Source organism: Meles meles, chromosome 7, assembly GCF_922984935.1.
Source record: "Meles meles chromosome 7, mMelMel3.1 paternal haplotype, whole genome shotgun sequence".
Lineage (NCBI taxonomy): Eukaryota > Metazoa > Chordata > Mammalia > Carnivora > Mustelidae > Meles > Meles meles.
This window is the reverse complement of record NC_060072.1, coordinates 20557148-20584243: the sequence shown is the minus strand read 5'-3', so window position 1 is coordinate 20584243 and position 27096 is coordinate 20557148. Positions and strand designations below refer to the sequence as shown.

General features: G+C 38.7%; 1 protein-coding gene across 3 annotated transcripts in view; it reads left to right on the top strand.

Annotated features, from left to right (window-relative positions):
• The window catches only part of ANO4 (anoctamin 4), a 384614-nt gene that overhangs the window by 109531 nt on the left and 247987 nt on the right, over positions 1–27096 (top strand). For 2 of the 3 annotated variants that reach the window (XM_046014085.1, XM_046014083.1), the window contains exon 2: positions 25083–25274. In XM_046014085.1, the coding sequence (XP_045870041.1) occupies positions 25220–25274 (55 nt within the window). In that variant the 5' untranslated portion in view covers positions 25083–25219. Of the gene's footprint in view, positions 1–13469; positions 13555–25082; positions 25275–27096 lie in introns of those variants that run through there. The other variant, XM_046014084.1, reaches the window with a different exon arrangement.

The window sequence follows — 27096 nt, the reverse complement described above, 5'->3', positions numbered from 1 at the left end:
CTGGTCCAGTGTGTCACTTAAAGCCTTTATTTCCTTGTTAATATTTGCTTAGATGATCTGTCCATTTCTGTGAGGGGGTGTTAAAGTCCCCTACTATTATCATATTGTTGTCAATGTGTTTCTTTGATTTTGTTATTAATTGGTTTATATAGTTGGCCGTTCCCATGTTAGGGGCATAGATCTTCTTGTTGGACAGACCCTTTAGTTTGATATAGTGTCCTTTCTCACTCATATTATAGTTTTTAGCGTAAAATCTAATTTATCTGATATAAGGATTGCCACCCCAGCTTTCTTTTGCTGTCCATTAGCATGGCAAGTTTTTTCCAGCTTCTTTATTCTCTGTCTCTTGGTCTTCTATATCACTAATTCTCTCTTCTGCCTCACTATTCTAGCAGTAAGAGCCTCCACTTTTGATTACACCTCATTAATAGATTTTTAAATTTCAAATTGCTTAGATTTTAGTTATTTCTCCAGAAAGGGATTTTATTTCCCCAAAATGGGATTCTCTAATATCTTCCATGCCTTTTTTGAGCCCAGCTAGCACCTTGATAATCCTCATTCTGAACTCTAGTTCTGACATATTACCAGTGCTTTTATTGATTAGGTCCCTAGCCATTGGCACTGCCTCTTGTTCTTTTTTTTTTTTTTTTTTTTTTGTGGTGCATTTTTCTGTATTGTCATTTTATCCTGATAAGAATATATGAATGAGAGAGTAAAATACTAAAAGGGTGACAAAGACCCCAGAAAAATATATCATAACCAAATCAGAAGAGAGATCCAAAACTGGGGATAAAGGGGAAAAAATAAAAATAAAAAAATATATATATTAGACTGGTGAATAGAACAGAGCCACCCATTTGATTTTGGGTATATTCTGGTCTCTTAGAAGAAACTACCTCCCAAAATTTTAAAGAAAGAAAAACTTATATATATACAAAAAATAAGGGTAAACAATATGTAGGGATGGAATATGATGGAAATTTTAAAAGAGTCTAAAAGAGGAATTGATCATTTGATTAGAATAGAAAAAAATAAAAAGAAGAGAGAATTTGTTCAGGCTGGAGCTCGATTTATGGTATATTTTGATCTATTAGAAGAAGTTATATCCCAAAATGTTAAAGAATATAAAACCTAGATGTATACATTAATAAGGTTAAATACAATGAAGGGATAAAGTATAATAATAAAAATTTAAGAGCTTTTTTCAAAAGGTTCTAATAAAACAGCTTAAAAACATTTAAAGAGGAAGGAGGAAAAGTGTAAAAAAACAGAATAAGAAAGAAATAAAAATTTTTTAAAAATCAACTTTGAAAGACTAAAGGATCATAGGAAAAAAGCCACGAATTCTATGTGTTGCTTTCCCCTAGCTCTGGAATTCTGCATTTCTCGTTGATTGGTAAACTTGGTCTTGGTTAGATGTTCTTGCTGATCTTCTGGGGAAGAGGCCTGTTGCGGTGATTCTCAAATGTCTTTGTCCAAGGTGGAGTTGCATAGCCCTTGCCAGGGGCCAGTCTAAGTAATCTGTGAAATTTTGGTCTTGGTAGCTTTTGTGTCCTGAATGCTTTCCATAGAGCTTTGGAGGACGGGAATGATAATGGCAGCCTCCCAATCTCTTCCCGTAGGATCTGAGAGCTTAGGGCCCCACTCCTCAGTGCTCCCTCAGAGAAAAGCAGTCAAATCCTCCCATCTCCTTGGTCTTTGGCCATGTTCTGTGCTCACCTGGCCTGTGACTGAATGTTTCTATCTCTGGTGCCTAGCTCTGTTTGGAGTCTCCAAATCCAGACGATTCCTTCCACATTCCTATGCTGCTCCAGAAGGAGGAACGAGGGGAGTCTCTTTGAATCTGCCAGTTGTGGGGTCCCTGGTTGAAGAGCAGTGACATGACTGTGCCTTGGATTGTGGTTTAAGGTAACCCTGAGCTGAGAGCCCCCACCTCAGCTCCATCTTTGTAGCCAGCTTCCCTGTTTGATACCTGGCAGCTCTACCACACTCAGACACCCCCAGTCTTTGTGTGATCCTGTGGGTCCTGAGACCACTCTGTCCCTGCAAAGGCTCCATCCCTGCTTAGCCTCTGTAGTGACGTCCCTTAGTGGATCAGACTTCTCTAAAAGTTCTATTTTTTTACTCTGCTGCTCCTCTGCTTGCTGGGAGCTGGTCCCTCCCCCCACAGTTTATCTTCCCATCCTTTCGGATACACCTCTCTGCACGTCCTACTTTCCCAAAAGTGGTTGATTTTCTGTTCCTAGAATTGCTGCTTGTCTTTTCTTTGATCTCCTGTTGAGTTTGTAGGTGTTCAGAAGGTTTGATAACTATCTAGCTCAACTCCTGGGACCTGATGTTATTTCAGTCTCCTATTCCTCCTCCATATTGCTTCCTCTCCCCCTGTTTCTTTTTCTTAATGTAGGTGTTTATCACCATAAGCTTCTCTTCTAGAACTGCTTTTGCTGCTTCCTATACATTTAGTATGTTGTGTTTCCATTGTATTTGGCTCATGTTTTCTGGTTTCTCTGTTGATTTTTTCTTTGACATATTCAGGAATATGTTTTTTAGTCTTTACATATTCGTGACACTTCTTTTTTTTTTCATAATGTGTTTCTAGTTTTATATCATTATTGTCAGAAGCGATGCTTGATAGGGTTTCAGTATTCCTAAATTTATTTGGACCTGTTTGTTGCCCAACTTATGATCTATCCTGCAGAATGTTCCATTGCTCTGGAGAAGAATTTGTATTCTGCTGCTGTTGGATAGAATGTTCTGTATATATCTGTTAAGTCCCTCTGGACTAACATGTTATTTAGACTAATGTTGCCTTTTGAACAGGCTTTCAACACTGTGTAACAAATGACAAAACGGTTTTAAAAGATCATTTAGAAAAAATATATCTTGCTTTGAGTTATCTCAAATCCTTTTGCTAAATATTTTTGCAATGTAAGGGATAGATTATTTTAAATGTTTAAGGAAAAAATAAACATTTACAATTTAAGGTATCTCAGATGGGTCTTAAAATATAAAAATTGTCTCCTAGGCAAATTTTCATTAATTATTAACTGTATCAGAAATTGATACTGAAATTAGTCAAGATCAATTTTATAACTCAAATCACATAAATAACCTTCACTGTTCTTTTGGAAATAATCATTGTAAATTTGATTAAAAAGTTATATTTCATAGTGCATGTAACTTAATGTCATTTTGTTCCTGTTTTTCAAACATTTGTTAAACCAAGTGTCTATAGAAGCACATTATACAGCTAGAAATCTAATTGCACCATTATTAGCATAGAGCTGTAATCAGTAAATAATTAGTGGGCTGTGTTCTGAAGTTAGTTTTGATAAATTTTTAGACATTTCTGAATTAACATTTGTTTTATGGTCAGTTAAATTAAATATTGATTAAGGAAATTGAGACAGAGCCATCTGTCTCCTTCCCTGTCCCCTCAGTACACTACCTTGAACATCTGGGAGACCATACTGACTCTGGGGAAGGCTCATCGTCAATGGGGGTGACTGGGGGTGACCAGTCAATTGGCTGATAGACCAGGGTGTTGGAATCATTAACAAAAATATTAATCAGATTAAGGAGAGCTGGGAACCTGGATTAGTGTTTTATTGCTATGGTAACAAATTTCTACACACTTGGTGGCTCAAAATGACACAAATTTATTATCTTAAAGTTCTGCAAGGTAGAAGTTTGACATAGCTCTCACTTGCCTAAATTAAATTGTTAGCAGGGCTGTGTTTCTTTTGGAGTCTCCAGGGGATATTTGTTTCCCTTACTTTTCCAGCTTCTAGAGTTGCCATATTCTTTGCTTCATGTCCCTTCCACGAGCCAGCAACTGAGCATCTCTGTCTGACCCCAGCTACAAAAGTCTCTGCTCTTAAGGCCTGATGATGGGATTCAGTTTCCTTATTTCACCCAGCATAATCTCCCCATACAAAATCCTTAATCAAATTTGCAAACTCCTCTTTGCCCTGCGTATGGTTCTGCCTGCCACAGGACTTGAATTCAGTGTATTGGATTCACTGTCTGCACTTTCTGTATTTACTGACTGTCTTTTCATTCTTTAGCTTTTTGTGTTTTAACTTCCATTTCTGTCTCAGTGTACTTTGAACTCTTCTCTTCTCCGTTCTCAATTTCTTCAACATTCCTTTAGCAATATTGGTACTTCTACTTCTCCTTAGAGCAACATTGCTATGTAGGCTAGTCAGGCTGCCTGGGTTCAAATCCTGGCTGTGCCACTTATGTGTGGCCTTTGGTAAGTTACATATTATTTCTGTATCTCAATTTTCTCATCTATAAAATGGAAATAAAGAATTTGTATGTCTCATGTGTGATTGATACAATGATTAAATGAGTTAACGTATTTGTTACTCATAGAATGATGCCTGGCATGTAGTAAACCCTCTACTAATGCTAACTATTGTTGCTGTTATTTTGGTTACTCCCTTTCTAGAAATTCTATTAAGATTTATTTGAGATCTCATTTATTTTCTACAAAAATTATAGTATCTCTCAGAGCTTTAGCATTAATCTGTCTCCTTCACTCGCCCGCTCAGTGCAGTTGTGGACAAAGAACTCCAGCCAGGAATGTTTCCAAACTCCACACTTCTATTTCTGGCAGTGCTGGGTGAACATTTTATTTGGATGTCCAACTCCAAAGTCTGTGGCTTAAAATTAATACCTTGGAAAAGAGTTATTTTCCCAGGGGGAGCCAGAAACCTAACATATATAAAGCTTAACCCAACATCTTGCCTATCAAATATCCCATCTGTTTTTATTTTTGCTAACCATCTTCAGATCCAAAGTTAATTTTGATTCTTTCCTCACACCCCTAAATCTCAAAAAGTTTATCAAATTCTACAGAATTTACTTTCAGTCTCTTCTGAATCTGTTTGAATCCTTATTGCCACTGTTCTGATCCAGGCCTCTATGGTTCTTAGCCTGATCTATTTCCCCAGTTGAAGTAGTCAATATCTTCTTAAATCCCTGTGCTGATGATACACCCTCCCAACCTTGCTCACATAGCTTCAGTGATTCCTTGGTGTCCTAAAACGAAGATTATACTCTTAGTGCAGTGTTCAAGGCTCTTGACAAATTGTCTAAAAATTTTAGAATTCCATATAAAAGTCAGTTATCTCAGTCTAAACAGCCAGTGTTACTGCTCACATATCTTAAACATGCTTGAAACTGGATACCTCTTCCTCCCATGAATTCACTCTGTTCTTTCATACCCTCAATGCCCTTGTTTCCAAGAATGCTCTTTTCCTCCATCTTTGCTGATTAGAAACATACCCAGCAATCTAGACTTAGTGACACCATGTCCTGCCCTCTTCACTTGATCTTAGCCAAAAGGCTGAGAAGCGATGTACTGCCCTCTTCATGAAGACTTTCCTGATAGCCTTTCCCCCATAACTCTAGGTAGGAAAAACTATAGCCTACAGGCCAAATCTGACCTACTGCCTAGTTTTAAAAAGTAGAACTTTATTGGAACTGAGTCACACTCCTTTATTTATAAATTGTTAATAGCTGCTTTGGGGCTACATGAGCAGAGTTGAGTAATTGCAATAGAGATCATATGACCTGCAAAGCCAAACTATTTACTATATGGCTCTTTATAGCAAAAATGTGCTTGGAGTGTACATATTCTGAATCGTACCTCCCTTATGGCCCTTTCACCTCCCCCTTCTTTTAGAGTTATTTCCACATACTTTTTTTTTTTCCTTGCAAAAACGCAGATTCTGCCTTCATCATCCTTATTTCTATTGTTGGGCCTAGGAGGGTGTAGAGCCCAGTCACTGTCAGTAGAAATGTTATTTTGTAAGAAGGAATTCTTTTCAACTAAATTTTTGCTCACTTACTTAAATGACCAAAATCTTACATAAAGCACTGTTTCTTTTAGGGGGTTAGTGCTTATCATTTAATGTTATTGGTAATAAACCATTTTGTTTCACTTTTATTTTTTTATTTTTATTTTTTTTAAAGATTTTATTTATTTATTTGACAGAGAGAGAGAGATCACAAGTAGGCAGAGAGGCAGGCAGAGAGAGGAGGAAGCAGGCTCCCTGCGGAGCAGAGAACCTGATGTGGGGCTCGATCCCAGGACCCTGAGATCATGACCTGAGCCGAAGGCAGCGGCTTAATCCACTGAGCCACCCAGGCGCCCCTGTTTCACTTTTAGAAGCGTCTAATTGATTGCCAAGATAAGTTAAAGTTGAGTCCGAGGATCTTAAGGAATAATGTTCTTAGGCTATTTAAGTTGTTCATTTGGAGATACCACTTAATAAGTGATTCCACTGAAATTTAGGAATTGCAGTGTTTACTTTTTCACAATGTATGAGTTTTACCATATAAAGGAGATACCTAGTTTTTTCATTATTTTTTTGCCTACTGCCAACTCTGTGTACTTGGGATGTGATAACAGTTGACCACACCACCCCATTATGAAAAATGCCAAATTGTTAAATTTGTTTTAGGAAAACTGGAGATGCCTTTTCACTGGCTGCTTAAGGAAAGACAAAATGACCTGATCTTTTTTTAAATCCAAGAAGTGTTGATATCTTTCTCCACATGACATTGGAATCCCTAGCTCTTTGCTTCTTTAGGACTGGAGTATGCCTCCTCTATCAGAGTCTGAGCTCCATGAGTTTAAGGACTTTATCCTTTGATCTCTGAATTCTTGAATCCTCAGTGCTTAGCAGAGTGAGCTCTTAACAAATGTTTGTTCCATGCATCAATTAATAAACAATTGAAGGTCTCACAAAGAGCTCTTTCCCAAAGTGTTAATTTTAAACCATACTCTTGTAATTGCCTACTTCCATCTTGTTTATATCCTTAAATATAACTTATGGCAAGTTTCTGATTAGAAGTTTTATATCTGTGTGTATGATGGCAGGATGAGGAGGGGGGTACATTTTGTCTAAGGCCACACAACACAAGGAAAACCCTTAAACTTTCATGGAATGACAAGAATTCCATAGCCTTTTTCTCAGTGCTCACCAGTGTGAGAATGTAAAGATTTAGGATTAGTTAAATATTGCTGGATGAGGTGAAGTGAGAAATCCAGGTCTAGATTAGCATTCAGAGTAGTGAAGAAAAAAAATAAAGATGACCAAAATGTCACAAAATGAGACAATCTTGGGGATAAAGATGAAGGATAGCACACATGAAGTTTTTTAGAACCTTCCAAGGAAGTTCTCAATGATACTGTTGTTGACTTACGAGAATGTAGAACCTTTACATGTTAAAATTGAAAGGGATGAATTTCCAAGTCTCTGATAACCAAAGCGCAGGAGAAAACAGAATTCTAACAAATGAACAGACTAATAAAGGTGATACTTGTGTTGCATAGGAGGGATTGTGTTAAGGAAATTAAGAAGTACTGAAGCACTCAGGGTCTAGCAACTGTGAAGGCTTGACTTTTTTTTTTTCATTATGTTATGTTAGTCACCATACAGTACTTCCATTAGTTTTTGATGTAGTGTCCCATGATTCATTGTTTGTGTTTAACATCCAGTGCTCCATGCAAGATGTGCCCTCCTTAATACCCATCATCTGGCTAACCCATCTTCCCACACGCCTCCCCTCTAAAACCCTGTTTGTTTCTTGGAGTCCATAGTCTCCCATGGTTCATCTCCCCCTTCAATTTCCCCCTCCTTCATTTTTCCCTTCTTTCTTCTAATGCCCTCATGTTATTCCTTATGTTCCACATATAAGTGAAATCATATGATAATAGACTTTCTCTGCTTGACTTATTCCACTCAGCATAATCTCTTTCAGTCCCATCCATGCTGATGCAAAAGTTTGGTATTCATTCTTTCTGATACCTGAGTAATAATCCATTGTGTATATGGACCACATATTCTGTATCTATTTGTCTGTTGAAGGACATCTTGGCTCTTTCCACAATTTGGCTATTATGGACATTGCTGCAATGAACATTGGGGTACAGATGGCCCTTCTTTTCACTACATCTGTATCTTTGGGGTAAATACCCAGTAGTGAAATTGCTGGGTCAAGGGTAGCTCTATTTTTAATTTTTTGAGGAACCTCCACATGGTTTTCCAAAGTGACTGCACTAATTTGCACTAACTTGCATTACCACCAACAGTGTAAGAGGGTTCCCCTTTCTCCACAACTTCTCCAACACTTGTTTCTTGCCTTGTCAATTTTTGCCATTAACTGGTGTAAGGTGGTATCTCAATGTGGTTTTGATTTGAATCTCCCTGATGGCTAATGATGATGAACATTTTTTCATGTGTCTGATAGCCATTTGTATATCTTCTTTGAAGATATGTCTGTTGATGTCTTCTGCCCATTTTTTGACTTGATTATTTGTTTTTTGGGTGTTGAGTTTGAGAAGTTCTTTATAGATCTTGGATATCAGCCCTTTGTAGTATCATTTGCAAATATCTTCTCCCATTCTGTGGGTGACCTCTTTGTTTTGTTAACTGTTTCCTTTGCTGTGCAGAACCTTTTGATCTTGATGAAGTCCCAAAATTTCATTTTTGCTTTTGTTTCCTTTGCCTTTGGAGACATGTCTTGAAAGACGTTGCTGTGGCCAATGTCAAAGAGGTTACTGCCTATGTTCTGCTCTAGCATTTTGATGGATTCCTGTCTCACATTGAAGTTTTTCATCCATTTAGAGTTTATCTTTGTGTATTGTGTAAAACAATGGTCGAATTTCATTCTTCTGTATATAGCCATCCAATTTTCCCAGCACCATTTATTGAAGAGACTGTCTTTTTTCCATTGGATATTTTTTCCTGCTTTATCAAAAATTAGTTGACCATAGAGTTGAGAGTCCATATCTGGTGTTTCTCTTCTGTTCTATTGATCTATGTGTCTGTTTTGTGCCAGTACCATGTTGTGTTTGTGATCAAAGCTTTGTAGTATAGCTTTGTTTTTCTTTTTCAGCATTTCCTTAGCAATTTTGGGTCTTTTCTGGTTCCATACAAATTTTAGGATTGTTTGTTCCAGCACTTTGAAAAATGCCATTGGTATTTTGATTGGGATGGCATTGAAAGTATAAATTGTTCTGGGCAGCATGAACATTTTAACAATGTTTATTCTTCTTATCCAGGAACATGGGATGGTTTTCTGTCTTTTTGTGTCTTCTTTGATTTCTTTCATGAGTGTTCTGTAGTTCCTAGAGTATAGATATTTTATCTCTTTGCTTAGGTTTATTCCTAGGTATCTTATAGTTTTTGGTGCTATTATAAATGGAGTTGATTCTCTGGTTTATCTTTTTATAGTTTCATTATTAGTGTATAAGAAAGCAACTGATTTCTATGCATTGATTTTATATCCAGCCACAGTACTGAATTGCTGTATGAGTTCTAATAATTTGGCATTGGAGACTTTTGGGTTTTCCACATAGAGTATCATGTCATCTGTGAAGAGAGAGAATAGTTGAACAATAGTGGTGAGAGTGGGCATTCTTGTCATGTTTCTAGTTTTAAGGGAAAGGCTCTCAGGTTTACCCCCTGGAGAATGATGTTTGCTATGCGTTTTTCCATAGATAGATTTTATAAAATTGAGGAATGTTCCCTCTATCCATATAGTCTGAAGAGTTTTAATCAGGAAACGGTGCTGTATTTTGTCAAATACTTTTGTACCAATTGAGAGGATGGGTTTCTTGAGAGACTATGGGTTTTCTTCTCTCCTCTCTTATTTATGTGTTCTATAACATTGATTTATTTGTGACTGTTGAACCACTCTTGCACACCAGGGATAAATCCCACTTGGTTGTAGTGGATAATCCTTTTAAAGTACTATTGGATCCTATTAGCTAGGATCTTGCTGATAATCTTGGCATCCATATTCATCAGGGATATTGGTCTGAAACTCTCCTTTTTGATGGGGTCTTATCCTGATTTTGGGATGAAGGTAATGCTGGCCTCATAGAATGAGTCTGGAAATTTTCCTTCTGTTTCTCAGGACAATAGATGTTATTTCTTCTTTGAATGTTTGGTAGAATTCCCCAGGGAATACATCAGGTCTTGGACTCTTGTTTTTTGAAAGGTTTTTGATCACTGCTTCAATCTTGTTATTGGTTATTGGTCTATTCAGGTTGTCAGTTTCTTTCTGTTTCAGTCTGGGTAGTTTATAGGTTTCCAGGAATGCATCCATTTCTTTCAGGTTACTTAATTTACTGGCATATAGCTGTTGATAATAATTTCTGATAGTTGTTTCTGTTTCCTTGGTGTTAGTCAAGATCTCTCCCCTTTCATTCATAATTTTATTAATTTGAGTCTTTTTTCTTTTTGGATAAGTCTGGCCAGTAGTTTATCAATCTTCTTAATTCTTTCAGAGAACCAACTTCTAGTTTCTTTGATGTGTTCTACTGTATTTCTGGTTTCTAATTCATTGATCTCTGCTCTAATCTTATTTCCCTTCTTGTGCATGGGTTAGGCTTAATTTGTTGTTGATTCTCCAGTTCTTCAAGGTGTAAAGACAATTTGTGTATTCAGGATTTTTCTATTTTTTGTGTGTGAGGCTTGGATGGCTATTCATTTCCCCCTTAGGACTGCTTTTGCCTTATCCCATTCGTTTTGGTGTTTTTGTTCACTTTGGTTTCCATGAATTGTTTAAGTTCTTCTTTAATTTCCTGGTTGACCCAAACATTCTTGAGCAGGATGGTCTTTAGCTTACAAGTGTTTGAATTTCTTCCAAACTTTTTCTTGTGACTGAGTTCCTGTTTCAAAGCATTGTGGCCTGAGAATATGCAAGGAATTATCTCAGTCTTTTGGTGTCAGTTGAGACTTGATTTGTGACACAGGATGTGGTCTATTCTGGAGAAGGTTCCATGTGTGCTTGAGAAGAATGAGTATTTTGTTGTTTCAAGGTGGAATATTTTGCTTAACAGTTGGCTTATGTAGTTGACTGTTCCCATGTTGAGGGCATATATATTTACAATTGTTAGATATTCTTGTTGGATAGACCCTTACAGAAGGACATTATATCATTCTTAATCTTTAACTACAGTTTTTAGCTTAAAATCTAATTTGTCTGATGTGAGAATTGCTACGCCAGCTTTCTTCTGAGATCTGTTGGCATGAAAGATGCTTCTCCATCTTTTCACTTTCAGTCTGGGTGTATCTTTAGGTTCAAAATGAGTCTCTTTTAGACAGCATAGGATGGGTCCTGTCATTTTATCCAATCTGCCACCCTTTGCCATTTTATAGGAGCATTTGGGCCATTCATGTTAAGAATGATTATTGAAGGGGCGCCTGGGTGGCTCAGTGGATTAAGCCTCTGCCTTCGGCTCAGGTCATGATCTCAGGGTCCTGGGATCGAGCCCCGCATCGGGCTCTCTGCTCTGCGGGGAGCCTGCTTCCTCCTCCTTCTCTCTGCCTGCCTCTCTGCCTACTTGTGATCTCTCTCTCTGTCAAATAAATAAATAAAATTTTTAAAAAAAAGAATGATTATTGAAAAATATGATTTTATTATCATCATGTTGCCTGTGAAGTCTTTGTTTCTGTAGTTTGTATCTGTAAATTTCTGTTCTATATCACTTCTGGGGTCTATCTTTTAGAGAACCCCCCTTAATATTTCTTGCAGGTCCAGCTTAGTGGTAACATATTATTTCAGTTTCTGCTGGTCCTGGAAGCTTTTTATCTCTCCATCCATTCTGAATGACAGCCTTGCCGGATAAAAAATTCTTGGCTGCATGTTCTTCTCATTTAGTACCCCGAATATGTCTTGCCAGGTCTCTGTGGACAGGTCTGACGTTATTCTGATATTCCTCCCTCTCTATGTAAGGAATCTCTTCCTCCTAACTGCCCTTAAGATGGTTTCCTTGGTTCTAAGATTTGTGAGTTTTACTATTACATGCTGGGGCATTGGTCTGTTCTCCTTGATCTTGGAAGGGGTCCTCTCTGCCTCTAGGACATGAATGTTTCATTCATTCATTCTTGGCTGTGATTTGTTCAAATATATCTTCTAGTCCTCTCTCTCTCCCCACCGTCTCAGGGATCAAAATAATTCTGACATTGGAATGTTTCATGGCATAGTTTATTTCACTAATTCTGTTTTCATGGATTTTATGCTGTTTGTTCCAGGCCTCCTCTTGTTCCTTCTTTTCTATAAGTTTTTCTTCTAGATCACTAATTAATTCTTCTGCCTTGTTTACCCTAGCTGTTAGAACATCTAGATTAGATTGGATCTCATTGATTGCATTTTTAAGTTCTTTCAGATCAGCTCTCACTTCTGCCCTTAGAGAATCCATTTTGTCATTCATGGTTTCCTCCATTCTAGCTATTGTCTTCATAACTGTTACCCTGAAGTCTATTTCTGACATCTTGCTTATATCCATATACATTTGTTCTGTGTCAGAGGTCACAGTCTCTGAATCTTTCCTATGTTGGGGGTACCTGCTCTTAGTCATTCTGTTGAGAGGTGGTTGAGGGAATGTACAGAGTCCAAATTATTGACCACAACCCAAGCAAGATGCACCTGTTTGTTGGCCTCTTGTTCTTCCAGCCTACCTTCTGGGGGAGGACCCTGCTATGCTGTTACTTAGGCAACCCTGTTTGGGCAGAGTTGTCCTGCACCCTGTGGGGGTGGAGTGGGGAATGGGCTCAGTAAAAACCAGTTTGGGGGGCTTTTGTTCCCTGAGGTCTTTCCCTGGTGGCTTTCTGCATCTCTTCTGAGAGTCAGAGCAGAAGTGACTGTGTCTAAACCTGTCTCAGAGCAGAGAGATCACAGTCTGTTCTTCAGTGAGCTCTCCAGGCCACACTGTCTCCATTTCCATCTGTGCTGCTAAAAACTACAGTGTCCTGGGTTGTGCACCCCACAGCAGCATTCCCAGCTGTCGCTTCCAGGTCTGGGCATGTCTCTGGCCTTTGTGCTTCTAAAACTGCCAGTTACCCCTGTTCACATGTGCACCCGGACAGCTCCAGGTTTCAGTCTGGGAGGCTGCCCTAAAATCCTTTTCCCATGGTTACTGTTCTGCAAGTCTGTGCTGGGTTCCCAGTGCAGGAGGCTTTTGGGCTCTGGTGGTGCAGGATCCCAGATTCTGCTTCCCCCTTTCATTTATCTTCTGATATCTGGCTGCAGAATCATAGCTCCCCACTTTATATCTTGAGACTAACCGTGAGGGATCCCATTTGTAGAGATCCGGGTATATCTTCTTGCATCACAGGCTGATTTTGTGGATGTTAAGAATGGTCTGGTAGATATCCAGCTCAGCTCAGGGGACCTGTTGAAATAGTGTGCCCTACTCCTCCACCATCTTTGTCTCAGAGGGGCTTAACTATTTGTAAAGAAGCAAGGGTAATCTTAGAGCCCAGCAGAAAGAGAGCAATGTTAAAGGGGCCATCCAATAGGAGTAGATTTTGTAGCGGATCCTCAGAAGTGCTGAAGTAAGGAGGGAGCAGGGAATAAGTAACTCAGGCAAAGCAATGCAAGCACATTTCATGTCTCTCCTTTCATTATGTCCAGTAGCATCTCATTAACTGAAGCAAGTCATGATGACCAAGTCCAAAATTAACAGAGCAGGGAACATACTTTCTCTCCCTACTGGGAAGGACTGATGGACCACATGACAGAGAGAAGGTATGAACTGAGGACAGTCATTCACTGTGTCACTGTGGTTTCCTGAAATGAAGTGCTTCTGGTAGAATTCTGTAGTTGGGGGGAGGGGGGGGGCTCTAAATCAGACCCAGGCACAGGAAAGAAAGAAATTACAAAAAAGGTTATCTAGAATCTTTAAGTGGGTTTGAGGGAGAGAAACCTGGTAATTTATCTCCAGCACTTTATTTGAATTTAGTAATGCTGGTTATACATTCTTATAGTCTCCTGTCCTTTCTGGTTCTATAAATTCTTTATGTAGACATTGAGCTAAAAGTTAAATCTGGGTAATATTATATCTAATCTTTAGTATTTTGGTCTTTTTCCAAAGTGCTTGAATGCCAGGTTCATGTGGTTTTAGATAGAAAACTGTCACAAAAAATTACAAATAACAGCGTCTTGGCAGTTTTGATATGTTTTGATGTGTTGGTGCTGCTAGATTTGTGCAACACGTTGATTCCAATCCATCAAATAGCCTGCTACAAGGCAGGGAGACCAAACAGGTGACATGACACACCCAAGAACCTGGTATGATAGAGGAAGGTTGGATTGTAGCAAATCATCTCATCAGGTCTACTAAGACTAAACAGTCCTCCACCTTCAGGCCTCCAGAGAGGTCTCATATGGGTTACCTATCAGCATCTGTGACTGCTCCCTAGAATGCACCCACATTCAGTTGCCCACCATTTCTGATGCTCAAAGCTCCTCAAAATGTTTGCTGTGGGTCCACCTGAGCTCATCTGACTGAGGTTGCACAAATTCTGCCCCCTGTGATGGGATTTGACCTAAGCTAAGAATAATTGGGGTACATCCTTGGCTATGTGCAATCTATGTGTTTGAATTTTCTTCCTCCCTAGGATATGGGAAGGTATCAGCCTATTTTATAAATATTTTGTAAAATGTATTTTGAACCCAAAAAAGAGGATATTAGAAAAGCTCCAGAAGTTTGGGAAAGCAGTTCTAAGCCTGAGAAGCAGCCAGGAGAATTTTCATTTCTGTTCTCATAACTGTTTTGGTAAGAGGAAGTGCTGGATTCGTTCTCTACTTTGTAGTTAAATCTGAGAAAAAAAGAGAAAACTAGGAATAAATATCCCCTTGCACAAATTACTTTTTTTCTTAATCAGGAATAGGTGAGTTTTATGTTTTGCTTATGGTAGTGACATTCAAAACAGGTTTTCAGTGGTTTGAAAAGTAATTTATCTAAGAAATGACAAGGAGAGTGATGCAACACAGAGATGCTCTGGCTGCAAGTTGTAAAACATCGACAGAACTGCAGATGTTCCCATGGCACAGAGCTCTTCTGAATCACAGGAGTGACATTTAGATGAAAGCAAATCGCTTTTACATGGGTGTACTTCTACTGCGCAATGCAGCCAGAGCTAGTGAACCTTGGAAGTGCGCCAGAAAGAAGGAGCACCAAAGAATTTTATTTTATTGAGAAAAATATTCACATTTTAGATAAGATTTTAAGGAACTATGAGGTACTTAAAAGAAATCTGAGCTTGTTTTCTCTTATCAAAATATTAAACATTTATTGTATTTCTGTGGACTCATTGAATTTCTCAGGGGAAGGCAGCCCAAGTAAGAAATATGGGCTTGAAATTTGGGAGACAGAGCAAGAGTGACTTTGGGAGATGACCACATGAAGACAACAGCTGGAGACATGGAATCTGGAAGATTGCTTGGGGAGAGGATAGAGAGAAAGAGAAGAGCAAAGTCAAAACCTTGGGAAACAACCCCCTGTGGTAGACTGATAATAGTCCCCAAACATACATCCATGTTCTAATATGCAGAGCTTGTGGAGGTGACCTTATTTGGAAAGAGTTTATAGATGGATTACGGACCTTAAGATGAAGAGATTATCCTGTCTTACAGGTGGCCTCTAATGCCATCATGCATGTCCTTATAAGAGAAAGGCAGAGGGAGATAGGAGGTGATGAGACCATGGAGACAGGTACTGGAGTGATGTGGTCACAAGGCAAGAAATACCAAGGAATGCCAGAACCCATGAGAGGCTGAGAGAAGCAAGGAGAAAAGGTCACCTTCGGAGCTTCTGGAGGGATCACAGTCCTCCTTGACTTCAGATTTCTAGCCTCCAGAACTGAGAAATAATATATTTTTGTTGTTTCAAGCCACCAAAGATGTGGTAATAAGTTATGGTAGCCCAAGGAAATTAACACCCCCACCATTGGGAACAAGTTAGAGAGTTTCCAGTTAGGAGAGGAAGTGGTGACAAGCATGAGTGTCATGGAAACTAATGGAAAAATTTAAAAACAGATGAGCAGAAGCGATGGTGTTAAATTGTAGGGTCTAAGGAGTGAGAGAGGAAAGTGCAGGCAAGTCATTGATATGATAGAGGCAATGATGACCTTTGTCTTGCACTGAATACTTGCTGTATGCTGGGCACTGCCCTAAGCACTCTGTAGGTATTAACTCATTTTCATGACTCTGTGAGGTAGAAACTGTTATTATCCCCATATCACAGGTGATTAAACTGAGGCACAAAGGACTAAATAACTTGTAGTAAGGAAAATAGGTAGAAAATGGTATGGCCAAGAATCAAACCCAGAAACCCTGATTCCAGCACTCACATTTTAACACCAACTATGCTTGCCCTCTTCATCCCTAAAGGTATGTGTTTCTCAAGGCTCTGCCTGCATATCTTTTATCAGGTAAGGTAGATGATAGGTCTTAAGAAAAAAAGGTACTTTTTTTGAAAGGTATTTTGAGGTAGAAAGGTAAGATTATAAACTTGACATTGCCTGGGCTCCATCTTCTCAGCTGCATTGGGGAAGAAGCTGTCTGCTAAAGCTGAGGAAAGCTGCCAAGTTTCAGGCCTTAAGGTGTCTAGGAAAGATGATGAATATATAATGAAACAGGAAACATGAAATTTAAAATTTGTTGCACAGGTCAACATACTCTGTCATTTCCTTGACTGGCTCTTAACTCTGCTCTGCCTATTCTCAAGGAGTCTTTGCACCATGTAGAATGCAACGTGCAGAAGGAGAAGGAACTGAAGGCAAATTGTCATCCCACATCTCTGTATGGAGTGTACTTTCTTCAGAGCTGAGGAAGGACTCTGAGAAGTACACAATAAGATCCTTGCTCTTAGAGACTCTCGAGCTAGGTGGAGAAATAGGACAGCCATGTGCTGGCAGGTGAATGAGAGTAGAAGAGTACTGACTCTTACTAAGGTATTTGATAGCCAGTTGAAAACCAGGAAGACATTTCAAAATGGATGGAAAAGAGAGAGAAGAGATGATTTCATAAGAGTTTGTGTCCAAGTCGTGTCAGCATACCCTACCTTCTAACGCTGCCTTGTTAAATTATTTAGAACCACTATATACTTAAAGCAGCCTATTTAGGGGCACCTGAGTAGCTCAGTAAATTAAGCATCCAATTCTTGATTTTGGCTCAGGCTGCATAAGACTCTGTTCCTCTCCCTTCCTTCAGCCCCTCCCCCTCCCTCTCTAAAAACCAAAAACAGAAACCCACACACACAAAAAAGCCTATGTATTGGTATATAATTAATTAAATTCATCAGGTTGCATGCTACAGTGGAAAAGATGAGGGTTAAAATTTCAGTTACTCACTTGTGTGACATTGGACAAGTAACTTTGTCTCTTGAGCCTCAAGTTTCCTATCTGTAAAGGGAGGATATGACTCCTCTGTCTTGTAGGGTAGGGGTGAGGCATTAATGGTGTAATGATCAATATTTAGCATAGTGCCTGACATTTAATAGATGACTAGCATCAACATTTTTTCCCAAAGTAATTAAGAATTAATTGGGCCATTTAATTTATTGACTGATAATTCATTTCTGAAGATGTAACTGCTGAGTCTTCAGTAAATGTTAACTTTTCATATCTGGAGTATATTTGATGTCTTATGTGCTATTTGTTTACATATCTCTGTCCCCCATGGACTTAGCCATTGTATAAAGGGAGCTCTGGTGGACCAGGTCCTTTATCTATACCTCTGAGAAATCTTAATTTTTGGAGGACCATATGAATTTGCTGAGGCAGTAAGGATTCCTCATGAATTCCCTTATATCATACCATCTTCCCCATATCCATCCTCTCATGGCAATATTCATGAATTTTTTTGACATTTCCCCCCATGATCTATATTTTATATATTTTAATATGGAATTCAACATTCCAAGTACTTATGCCATTTATTTCCACAGTGTTATTTTTATTATCATTTATAACATTTTATACTTCCTTGAAAGGAGTTTTATAAGATCTAGAAGTGCCACACTGAGTTCTGGTTCTTTTACCCCAATAATCCTCTACAAAAGGGACAAGGAGAAATGTTTTTTCAAGAGTGGTCTGTTTCATGGTAGCAGACTCAGACTGCATGTACTGTCTGATGTTGATTTAAAGCATCTCCTAGCCCTTTCATTTGTCACCTGAAAATTGTCTACATTATTCTGGAGTCTTGTGGGTCTACAGATAATTCATTTTGCATCTCTCTGGAAGTATGGAACATATAGCCATGGTAGGGAGTATGACAGAGTGGAAGAAAATCAGCTCGATGCTGTTATGTTAGTTCTGCTCACAAACTCCTAGGAGTAAAAGACACAATTGCCTAGGCATCTGAGCATCAGAGTGGGGCATGCATTGTGAGGGAAAGGCTACCAGTGGTCTCCCAGGGGTTACCCAGCATGGTTGGCCTTACCTGGGTGAATTTCCCAAGAATAAGTCTCGGGCTCATAGCATTGTGGGCTTAGAAACCAGATCCGTGGGCTGATCCATTCTAAGCAATCATGAGGAGATATAAGTGTAGAAGGAAATTCAGGGTGCCAGTTTGTTAGCCCACACTGAGAACCTCGGTCACTGGGTCCATGGGAACATTAGTATGATTACTCTCTCCCTGCAATGGAAACCAAATCCTAATCTGAAGATTGTCTGGTGACTGCTGTTAGAGCAAGGGCAGTTAAGTGAATAAAGGAAAGTAAAATTGTGTCTCAGGAATGTCTGGCTCTTGGTATACCTGAACCTTTAGGCTGTTGTCTGGATGGGCACTACTCATGTTTGTTTATTATGAGCTTTATTGTTGTTGTTATTGTTGTTGTTATGCTTGGCTGACCAAACTTTATTCTGATTTGAATCATCCTTTCTTAATATTTATTAGAATTTACAATTTGGCCCACTTCACATCATTTCGCTTTTATTTCCCCCATTTCTATTTTTTTTTTTAAAGATTTTATTTATTTGCCAGAGACAGAGAGGGCTCAAGCAGAGGAAACAGCAGGCAGAGGGAGAGGCAGGCTTCCTGCTGAGCAAGGAGCCCAATATGGGACTTGATCCCAGGACCCTGGGATCATGACCTGGGCTGAAGGCAGACACTTAACCAACTGAGCCACCTAGGGTCCCATTTCTGGGTTTTTAATAGACTTCTTACTGTGGCCTTCCAATACTGATAAGTAGACTGATTGTTTTTCTTTGCCAGGCTCGGTTTTCTCATCAATATAAGGCATCAGATTAGTTACGCAACCACTAAAGTAACTTCCTACTCTAAATTTCTACCTTCAAATTATAAGATAATTCCTCTTCTTAAATTTGTGAAGCATAACAAATGACATGGAGGACATTGGGAGATGGAGAGGAGAAGGAAGTTGAGGGAAATTGGAAGGGGAAGTGAACCATGAGAGACTATGGACTCTGAAAAAGAACCTGAGGGTTTTGAAGGGGCAGGGGGTGGGAGGTTGGGGGAACCAGGTGGTGGGTAACAGGGAGGGCACGTATTGCGTGGAGCACTGGGTGTTGTGCAAAAACAATAAATACTGTTACGCTGAAAAAAAAATAAATAAAAATTAAAAAAAAATTCTGGGGGCACCTGGGTGGCTCAGTGGGTTAAATAAAGCCTGTGCCTTTGGCTCAGGTCATGATCCCAGGGTCCTGGGATCGAGCCCTGCATCGGGTTCTCTGCTCAGAGGGAAGCCTGCTTCTCTTCCTCTCTCTCTCTCTCTCTGTCTGCCTCTCTGCCTGCTTGTGATCTCTGTCTGTCAAATAAATAAATAAAATCTTTTTTTTAAAAGATTTTATTTATTTATTTGACAGACAGAGATCACAAGCAGGCAGAGAGGCAGGCAAAGAGAGAGGAGGAAGCAGGCTCCCCGCTGAGCAGTGAGCTGGATGTGGGGCTTGATCCCAGGACCCTGGGATCATGACCTGAGCCGAAGGCAGAGGCTTTAACCCACTTTAAAGTGGGTTAAAAGCCGAAGGCAGAGGCTTTAACACCCCTAAATAAAATCTTTAAAAAAATTCTGCAGTTGGGTGAAGCTCAACTTTTCTCCCTCAGATAGCATAATTCCTGACCATGTTCCATTCCCCTGGCTTGTTGGCATTAAATAAGGCTAACACATTTCTGTGGCTTTTTTTTAAAGATCTGGATTCAGTTTTCCATGAGTCTGAATTCTAGTTCTGTCCTCTCAGTTCTTCTTTAGACAACATTTATCCTTCATATTGCACTGAGGCTTCTAAAATTATTTTCCAATTTTCTTTTTCATCAGTAATTTATTAGATGGAAATATGTAGTGAAAACTTTATCAACTATTTGGTTACCTTCAAATATGGTTAGTAAAGGAAAATCAGGAATAAATATTTGCTTCTTTCCTTGTATCAATTTTCTGAGTAATAAGTTGGTATTTTAGCAACTTTTAATGATGATCAATGAGTGTACTTTTAAAAAAAATCTTTTAGTATTAATAAATTATTATTTTAAAATATCTTCAATTTGTTATATGGTTCATATGTGTCAGTAGGTGTAGTCCATATTGATATAAACAACACAAGTCAATACAGTCAATATTGTTTTTGATCAGATTGACATAATCTCTAGAGTTTGCTTTAAACTACTTTAGCACCTAAAAAGCATATCAACAAGAGAGGGAGTGGAATATGTTGAAACAAGATTAGAAAAATCTTTTTTCTCTCCATCTTTATGGAAAAATCTGGATATTTTTTGAAGTTAAGTGATGGGTGCATGGAATTTATTATACTAATCTTTTTGCCTTTGGAATGTTTGAAAATTTCCTGGATAAAATAGCTCGAAAAAGGCACATAATTCTAATATTATCAGAGGTACAAATCTGAGTTCAGTCTTCAACTCTGGTCTATACATGAGTCCTATGGAAAAGTTGCTTATTTTTTTTAAATTAAAAGTTGCAAAAAAAATATAGAAGTTGCCAGGGGACTCCTAGGAAAGTTGGCTAAAGACCTTAAGTTCACCTCATCTCACAGACACAACTAGATACTACTCACTTCAGAACAAACAACCCAGAAAAGGAACCAAAGACTGGCCAAACTCCACAACTAAATGTAGAGAAGAGGCCACACGGAGAGGGTAGGAGAGGAAAGGACTTGGTAGGAACCTAAACCCCATGAATTTAACTTCTTGAGGGAGGTTAGCCACAGGTACAGAGAAGGGTGAGAAACAGATTAGCACACTGGGGAGCCTATATGTGGAAGAGGAATCCCCATAGCATTTGGCTCTGAGAATCAGGTACTGAATTTCATGAGTACTTACAATCAGCAGGACTTAAAGTTTGGAACTTTAAAAATTAGCTGGCTGAAGCTCTCAGTGTCCCAGGGGCAATAGGAAGCTGAGCCCCTATCCTTAAAGACAGCAGAGCAAACAGCCTCTGAAAATGCTGTTGGAAGAAGCAGTTAGAAACATACCTGGAGCTTAAAGGAAGGAAAGTTAGTTACAAATCTCAAAGTTCTCTGAGAGATTTTCCAGGAACAAAGGAGCTGGCACGTGTCATTTTCCTCTTCTATGCCTCATCACAAACACACAGCCACATTTGGGAACCAGCTGGGCACCAGCACACCCTACCTAACTTGCTTATACAGCTTCCTGCAAGTCCTACCTCAGTCCTGGTGCTGTTGATCCCTTCCCTGAGAAGAACCATAGAGACCTCACCAACACTGTATCTCCCAGCCAACCTGTGGAAGATGTGGGCACCTTGTTAAGAATGCATCTCTCACCTGTGGGTGGTTTGTGGCATGACCAGGCTAACCCAGGTCTCTGCTAAGGCTATGTATTCCTTGTGGAGGAGGACCAGCATTACCTAGTTAAAAATGCACAGCTGGCCCACTACTTTCAAGAGCAAGAGATGTAGCTGACTTCCCAAACACACAGAAACAGACACAGAGAACTAGACAAAAATGAGGAGACAGAGGAATGTATCACAAATGAAAGAACAGGACAAAATCAGAGCAAGAGACCTAACAGAAACAGATATAAGTAACATGCCCGAAAGAGAATTTAAAATGATGATCATAAATGATACTCACTGGACTTAAGAAGAGTGGAGAATATCAGTGAGGGCCTTAACAAAGAGGTAGAAAACATAAAAAAGAACCAATCAGAAATGTAGAACACAATAAGTGAAATTAAAAATAAACTTGATGGAAAAAATAAGCTGGAGGAAGCAGGGGAATGAATCAATGAACTAGAAGAAAGAGTAATGGAAAGTAATAAGGCTGAAAAACTGAGAGAAAAATTATGCAAAATGAGAATAGACTTAGGGAATTCAGCATAGTTCCATCAAGCATAACACTGAATTATAGGGATCCTATAGAGAGAGAAAAGGGGGCAGAAAATTTATTTGAAGAAATCATTGCTAAAAACTTCCCTAATCTGGGAAAGGAAACATATCCAGATCCAGGAGGCACAGAGATCCACCAATAAAATCAACCAAAGGTGGTCCACACCAAGATACATAGGAATCAAAATGGTAGAAAGCAATGATAAAAATTTTTAAGAGCAACAAGGTAAAAGAAGTCAGTAACATACAAGGGCATCTCCATAAGGCTATCTGTGGATTTTTCAGCAGAGACTTTCCAAGCCAGAAGTGGGTAGCACGATATATTCAAAGTACTGAGAGAGAAAAATCTATAACCAAGAATACTCTATGCAGCAAGGCTATCATTCAGAATAGAAGGAAAAAGAGAGTTTCACAGACAAAAACTAAAGGTGTTCATGACCACTAAAGTAGCCCTATAAGAAATAATAAAGAGAGGGCACCTGGGTGCTTAGGTTGTTTAAGTGTCTGCCTTCAGCTCTGGTCATTATCCTGGAGTTCTGGGATGGAGCCCCACATTTGGCTCCCTGCTCAGTAGGGAGCCTATTTCTCCCTCTCCCTCTGCCTGCTGCTCCCCCTACTTGTGCTCTCCTTTTGCTCTCAAAATGAAATCTTAAAAAAATAATAATAAAAGGAACTCTTTGAGTGGAAAGGAAAGACCATAAATCAGAGTGTGAAAAGTAGGAAGCATAAAAGCAATAAAAATAAGTATTTCTGTAAAAAAAAAAAAATCAAGGGATCCATAAAGTAAAAGGATGTAAAACATAACATCATGTAAATAAAACATGGAGAGGAATAAAGAATGGGTTTGAACTTAAGTGACCATCAACTTAATATAGACTGCCATATGCAGAAGGTGTTATCTACAAATCTAATGGTAACCACAAATAAAAGCCTACTGATATGTAAAGAATAAAGAGAAAGGAATCCAAGCATATCACTAAAGAAAAGTAGCAAGCCATGAAAGAAAGAGAAGGATCTGAGAAAAACTACCAAAAAAAGTAACAAAATGGCAATGAACACATACCTATCAATAATTACCTTGAATGTAAATGGACCAAATGCTCTAATCAAAAGTCATAGGGTGACAGTAGATTAAAAAATACAAGACCCATCTACATGCTTCCTACAAAAGACTCATTTCAGACCTAAAAATATCTGCAGATTTAAATTGAGGGATGGAGGGGCACCAGGGTGGCTCAGTGGGTTAAGCCTCTGCCTTCAGCTCAGGTCATGATCTCAGGGTCCTGGGATTGAGCCCTGCATCAGGCTCTCTGCTCAGTAGGGAGCCTGCTTCCCCCTCTATCTCTACCTGCTGCTCTGCCTACTTGTGATCTCTTTCTCTCTGTCAAATAAATAAATAAAATAACATCTTTAAATTGAGGGGATGGAGAAACATTTACCATGCAGATGCGTGTCAAAAGAAAGCTGGAATAGCTTTATAATAGCTATACTTAAATCAAACAAAATAGACTTTAAAATGAAGTCTGTAAAAACTTAAAAGAAGGGCATTATATAAATAAAAACAAATATAAACTATTGGCACTACATCAAAATAAAATATTTCCTCACAGCAAAGGAAACAATCAATAAAACGAAAAGGTAGCCTACTGAATGTGAGAAAATATTTGAAAATGATATATCTGATAAGGGGCTACCATCCAAAATATACTTAAAAACTCAACACCAAAAAACCCACAAATAATTCAATTAAAATGGGCAGGAGGCATGAATAGGCATTTCTCCAAAGAAATAGGCACAAGAAAAGATGCTCAATGTCACTCATCACCAAGGAAATGCAAATCAAAACTATAATGAAATATGACCTCACACTTGTCAGAATGGCTTAAATCAATACAAGAAACAAGTTTTGGTGGGGATGTAGAGAAAGGGGAACCCTTTTGCACTGTTAGTGAGAATGCAAACTGATGTAGCCACTGTGGAAAACAGTATGAGGGTTTCTCAAAAAGTTAAAAGAGAACTATCCTATGATCCAGTAATCACACTTCTGGGTATTTACCTCTAAAACAACAACAACAAAAACACTAATTCAAAGGGATTCATGCATCCCTATGTTAATTGCATCATTATTAACAATAGCCAAGTTATGGAAGAAGCCCTAGTGTCCATCAGTTGATGAATGGATAAAGAAAATGTGGTATGTGTGTGTGTGTATATGAATATTATTCAGCCATAAAAATATGAAAAATATGAAATCTTGCCTTCTGTAGCAACATGGGTGGAGATAGAGTATAATGCTAAAAGAAATAAGTCAGAGGAAGTAAAATACCATGTGATTTCACTCATATAGAATTTAAGAAACAAATGAGTAAAAAAAAAAAAAAAAGAGAGACAAACCGAGAAACAGACTCTTAACTAAAGAGAACAGATAGTTAGCAGAGGGGAGGTGCATGGGGGATGGGTGAAACTGGGGATTAAGGAGAGCATTTGTTGTATTGAGCACTGGGTAACGTGTGGAATTGTTGAATCACTATATTGTACACCTGAAACTAATATAACACTGTATATTAACTCTACTGGAATTAAAATATTTTTAAGAAAGGAAAAAAAATGCTCAATTTTTATTGAAACTCCAGATACCCTAGTAGAAATTCCTAATCTAAGTAAGTGCAAATTTTCCCAGGATTTTGGTAAGAATTTTAATATTTGACTTCATTGATCTCCTTTCATGAAACTCTTGTGATGATAACTGAGGATGTCCACTTTTGAATGAAATAATGTTCAGTGAATAATCCAATGTGAAAGTCAATTAGTATCAGAATTCCAGTGTCATTAACATCCCTTAAGAATTTGAACCATTGTTACTTAAACTGTATTTTAAGTCAGAAAATAATTTGATATTTTAACCATTCAGAACTGACTTTTTAGATAATAATGGTGCTATTTCTCATTCCAGGTTTAAGTTTATCTATTCATGGGGCTGAAAAGCATTTGCAAATCCATCAACGGCGAAGTGTGGCAAGACGCCCAGGATCACGTCGCCTGCCTGTGGTCAGGCATTCCTCACTTCCACCAGGCAGGAGGTCAATAAAAATGGAGGCAAGCTCTTCTGGAGTCACTAATGGGAAAACCAAAGTCTTCCACCCAGGTAATGCATGGCAAATATTCAACAGAGACCCATTTTAGTAGCAACCTAGTACTGTCAGCATTATATTTTTATTCCAGTTAAACTTACTTTTTATTTTTTTATGTTTATTTTTTTAAACATGTCTTTTAGAGTCTTGTTTTTTACCCCCCTCTTTCCCCTTTGGTCAGTGGTAAATATCTCCAAGACCAATAAGAAGAGGAAGAGCTCAGTATGTCAGAAAAAGTTTAAGGCTACATTCTACCTACAATGGTAGTGGAATCTAAATGAAAATGTGAGTGAGTAAACTCTTACTCAGTTGAGAAAAGGTTACTGTATAATACAGTAAAATAGAAATTTGGCCATTTTCTTGATAATTTGCACTAAGATAGTCCAGGGAAAAATTCAAGCTAAAAATGCCCACTTCAAAGCCTACATTACCTGACTTTCCTTGGCTATATTTTCTGGAGATTAGGACAGAAGACTGGAGTTATATTGAGTTTCAAGGCTCTGGAAAACATCTGTGATTTCTTAAAAATATTAAATGAGTCTATATTAAAATAGGTAATCTCAACTAAAAGGTTTTATTTGCTTGTTTGTATGAGAAGCTCATCTAAGCTTTCACTCATTCAGCAAATTTTTTGAGTGCCTTCTATATATGCCAGGCATTGTTTTAGGTGTTGAGAAAACATCAGTGAATAAGGCAACATTTCTGCCCATCTGATTCATAGAAACACTGAACTGTGAGGCAGTTCAGAAGTCCTTTAGTACAACTGTCACCTGATCCTGATTCCTCTGATTTATGTACTGGCTGGTGGCTACCCAGCCCCAACTAAAGCCAAACCTCCATCTCTAGATCTATCACACCATCTCTCTCTCAACTGATAACCTTGTTTCCTAACCTCACTGAGCTACCCCAGGGCCACTGGGCATGAATTACTGCAGATTCCTTACCCTCCATCTCCAAATTTTTCTCTGCTTACTTTCATTCTTCTTCTCTTTCCTCCAGTTTTCAAAAAGTGAAGGTCCCCCACTGTTCTTGACCAAGCCTTCACCTGTGGTCTTGGCCACACCTTCTCTCTCGAGCCTCACTCAGGAGAATGTGTACCCTCATTCCTGTCTTTTCTCCCTCCCTTGCTTTTGACTTAAGAAAACTTAAAAGTTTCTCTCCTTCTAATCATTTTCATTTGAAACTGATCTTTTCTCTCTTCTGCCATGTTTTCTTCTGTAAAAGAATAATCTACTCCTGTTTTCTCTTTTCTCTCACTTCCCAGCCACTCTTGAACCTAATATAATCTAGTTTCTGGATTCTCCACTCTAGCACAGCTGTCTTGTGGTCCTTTGTAACCTTCTTTTATCACAGAATGCTGAGTGGCAGACTCTTCTGATGTACCAGATCAGGGTGGATCACCACTTCTTCCCAACACTGGTCCCTGGTTTCCATGATGACCTTCTTTCTTGGTTCTCCTCTTACGTTTCTCGCAGGTGACTTGCATGGTTTCCCACCACCAGCATCCCTCTCTTTCCCTTGCTTCCTGTCCCAGTATATCCTTTATATCAAATCCAGAATGATTTATCTTAGCCCGTGATCGTGTCATTCACCTTGCTGATCCTACTGATTTTGAGGTAAAGTTCAAAGCTCTGCGCATGTTAAAAACAAATGCCTTTGTTGTTCTAGCTCTACTACATCTCATCCTTTAGTTTTGCCGTCTTCTGCCTTAAGCTTTATATTCTAGTGTATCAGTCCCAGTTCAACCAAAAAAGAAGAACCAGTAGAAGATGGATATTTAGAGATTTTTATTATAAGACATTGGCTTCCATAGTTAGGAAGGCTATGTAGGCAAGT